Here is a 3,346-nt window from a genome sequence, read left to right on the forward strand (position 1 = left end):
CCCCCAATGCAAGGGAAATATATTTATAAATCTATCTTCTTTCAGCTCATTCATTTCTACTGGGTGAAGAGGGCTTTGTGAAAGCCTGAGTCCTTTTCTGGAAAAAGCTGTGATAAGCCACATCAGATACTGAACAGGTATCTATAGCGGCATCTCCCCTAGCAACCGGTCCCTCTATATTTTAATATATATAATATGTGCACAGCTCTAGAACATTTAAGAGCCCCTCCTCTCATAAGTGAAGGGAGTTTTATCAATTTCCTAAATAACCTATTTAGGTTGCATGGAATATCGAGGGCTGTCAGACCAGAACTATTCAGTCTTCAACAAATATGAGAGACCAAGGACCCTATACACCGCTCTTGCATCAGCTAGCCCATCACATATCAGGTGAGGTGTGAGTGAGCCCAAGGCCTCCCACAGCCCTTGACTTCCCATCATTTTATGAGCTGTAGAGCGAAGGGTTCAGGCATCCCACAGCCCTTGATCTCCCATCCCATAGGAGCTGTAGAGTGAGGGGTTCAGGCCTAACACAGCCCTTGACCTTCCAATCATGTGAGGGGTCCTGGCCCCACACATCCCTTGCCCTGACATCACATGTGAGCTGCAAAGTGAGGGTTCCAGGGCCTCCACACATCCCTTGACACTCCCATCACATTAGCTGCAGAGTGAAGTGTCTCAGGACTAACACAGCCCTTGACACTCACATCACATTAGCAGAGTGAGGGGTACTGGCCTCTCAAAGCCCCTGACCTACCACTAGAATTAGGACTGGGGGGGGGGAGGGGTGCAGGGAGGAGTATGAGGTAACTGCCCAAAAATTACCTTGAGCAATCTCATAATGCCCTGTGGCCACAATACAGCCCTGGTGACAGGTACACTTTAACCGCCATCCTTAGGAGAGTAATGCCTTTACAAATGTATATATAGCTATATACACGGAGTAACGAATCCATTCAGAAACCGCACGCATACATTTACATATGTGTCTATATATACATACGTACATATGACCTTCCCAACACACGCACATAGGAAAACATTCAAACCTGTAGACAGGCCGGGTCAAGTCCAAAGATTTCTCGAATGCAAATCACACACACAAAAATGTCCGCTGGATCAGGGGATCCGGCGCCCACACATCGCGGTCTGCGGTTTTATCGGTGAGCCTTCCGGGCGGCAGCAGCAGAGAAGTAACAGATGGAGGGAAAAAAAAAGGTTCTCCTTAAATCTCCAAATCTGCAGCAGACGTCCCGTCCTCCCGTCCTGAGAAATCCCCCAAAATCCTTCCGGAACCGTCTCAGATCTTCTCTCCGGACTGCGCTTTATCTGCTGGAGGAAACGGGACACAACATTCATTACAAGGGGGGGTTCAGTCTGTCAATGGATTCAAGACACTCGCATAGTTTTCATGTTATCACACACTGTACTGGAGACCGCCCCTCTCTGTGCTTATGCTTTACATTGATGTACAGGCGGCTCATAGATGGAAGATTTTTACTTTGTACTTTTTTTGGGGGGAAGCATCCAGACCCCAGGCCCATTTTACATGTTTGTGTTAAAGGAGAACTATGAGGGGGAGTGATTTTCACTCCTCATAGTTCGAGCCGACCTGTGACAATGAGACTGTCACAGGTCGGCTCAATAGATCGGGAAGTGAGCGAACACATAACGGCGTTTGCTCACCTCTCGATCATCTCCCTGCAGAGAGCCATGACTGTCACGGCTCCCTGCAGGGATTCCCCCTCCCCTCCCCCGCTGACTGGCGGAACGGATGGGGGATGGGGCGGGCACAGCTGGCTCTGCCTCTAGATAGGCAGAGCCAGCTGTCACTCATGCAGCTGGGTGGATTTCGACAGTAATGTCTGGATCTGTCCCGGCTGCGGCACTCTCAGTTTACTGAGTTTTGAGTGACAGGAGGACGCTAGTTTGTGTCCTCCCGTTACCCTTATGCGAACTATGGGGAAAAACACTGACCCCATAGTTCTCCTTTAACATGTGTGTTACGCAATGTGCATCGATGCCAGACATATAATATGTCATTTCGGCACATTGGGACATTCCGATGCATCCGAATGACAAAATAACCGAACATCTGAATTTATGGTAACGAAAATTTCGGATGCATCTGAATTTTTTTCCGAATGTCATTCAGAATGAATTTATGTTGTAAAATACCAGATTTTAGGGGGCATCCCAATGCCCCAAAAAAGTGTGCTGTCCCCTTAAAATCCTTTACCAGATCCTTGATCCAAGTAGAAGCCTGGCAGAACAGGAAAGGGAACGGGGGCGAGTGTGTGAATCCCCCCGCAATGTACCAGATCACATGCTCTCAACATGGGGAGGGTGCTTTGCCAGGGGTGGACTGACTGACTGACTGACTGACACTTGGATCAAGGGTCTGGTAAGGGATGTTAGGGGGGACCCTGGGCTTTTTTTTGGCTTTGTGCTCCCCTTTAGAATTCCTACTACACCTAAAGGATCTGGTATGAATTAGGGGGGGGGGAGCTCAGTTTTATTATTATCATCATTTCTGTGGACTGTCAAACAAAGTCCAGTTTTCCTAATGTCACTTTGCTGCAACGAAAATTCATTCGTAAATAACATTTAACACCCAAAATTAACAAAACGTTCAGATCGGTCCAAATCCCGAAAACGAATGGACTTTCATTGACTTTCTGACCCGAATTACAAAAAAATCTGAAACAAAATTAACCAAATGTTTTGCCGGCTCACACGTCTAAGTGATGGATGTTACATGCTTTGTTCAGCTATTCATGCTGAACGGCACCCCAGCACACTAAGGCATTGCACATGCACTGCAGCATGACAACACACCAGAGTGTGCTTAGATATTTTGTGACTCGTCCGATTTTCTAACCCTAAATACCACGTGGTTACCATTTAATAAAAAATAAATAAAATGTACTGTACACACAAATAAAATCCCATGTGGGAGCCACACGCATGACCTCGTGTGTACGCACGTTCTTAAAAATAAATGCCTCAGCGTCACGATGTCTCAATTTGATGACTCAGAAAAGGCCGGCTTCAATGCTGAAGGGAACAACAATAAAACTGTCCCTGCTGTGTGTTGTGTCTTCAGCAATTTTACAAGCAGTGAACGTTTGGGGGAAGAGCAGCGTGAGAATGTGACGTGCGTCGTGCGAGTTGCTGGCCGGTCGGTTTTCTACGAACGTACTAAAAACCACAAACGCAGCCGCACCCAGTCTGAGTCTTCCCCCGACTTCCTCACAGCCGGCAAACAAACAGATTCCGTCTGACGATGGCGGATGACTCTCCAATTGTTTATTCCCTGACACAGAATTCCGGGCGAGAGGAAGAC

The 3,346-nt window shown here is 47.3% G+C and overlaps 1 protein-coding gene across 1 annotated transcript in view; it reads right to left on the reverse strand.

Annotated features, from left to right (window-relative positions):
- Nucleotides 1–1,176: 1,176 nt before the first annotated feature.
- The window catches only part of LOC108795285 (serine/threonine-protein kinase LMTK1-like), a gene marked incomplete at its 5' end in the record, with an annotated part of 14,820 nt that continues 12,650 nt past the window's right edge, over nt 1,177–3,346 (reverse strand). The window contains one exon of the mRNA XM_018566504.1: nt 1,177–1,332. Coding sequence (XP_018422006.1) covers nt 1,301–1,332 — 32 coding nt within the window. The remainder of the gene's footprint in view (nt 1,333–3,346) is intronic.

The sequence above is a fragment of the Nanorana parkeri genome, unplaced genomic scaffold (assembly GCF_000935625.1).
Source record: "Nanorana parkeri isolate BGI_ZX_2015 unplaced genomic scaffold, ASM93562v1 scaffold954, whole genome shotgun sequence".
NCBI classification, from domain to species: Eukaryota; Metazoa; Chordata; class Amphibia; order Anura; family Dicroglossidae; genus Nanorana; species Nanorana parkeri.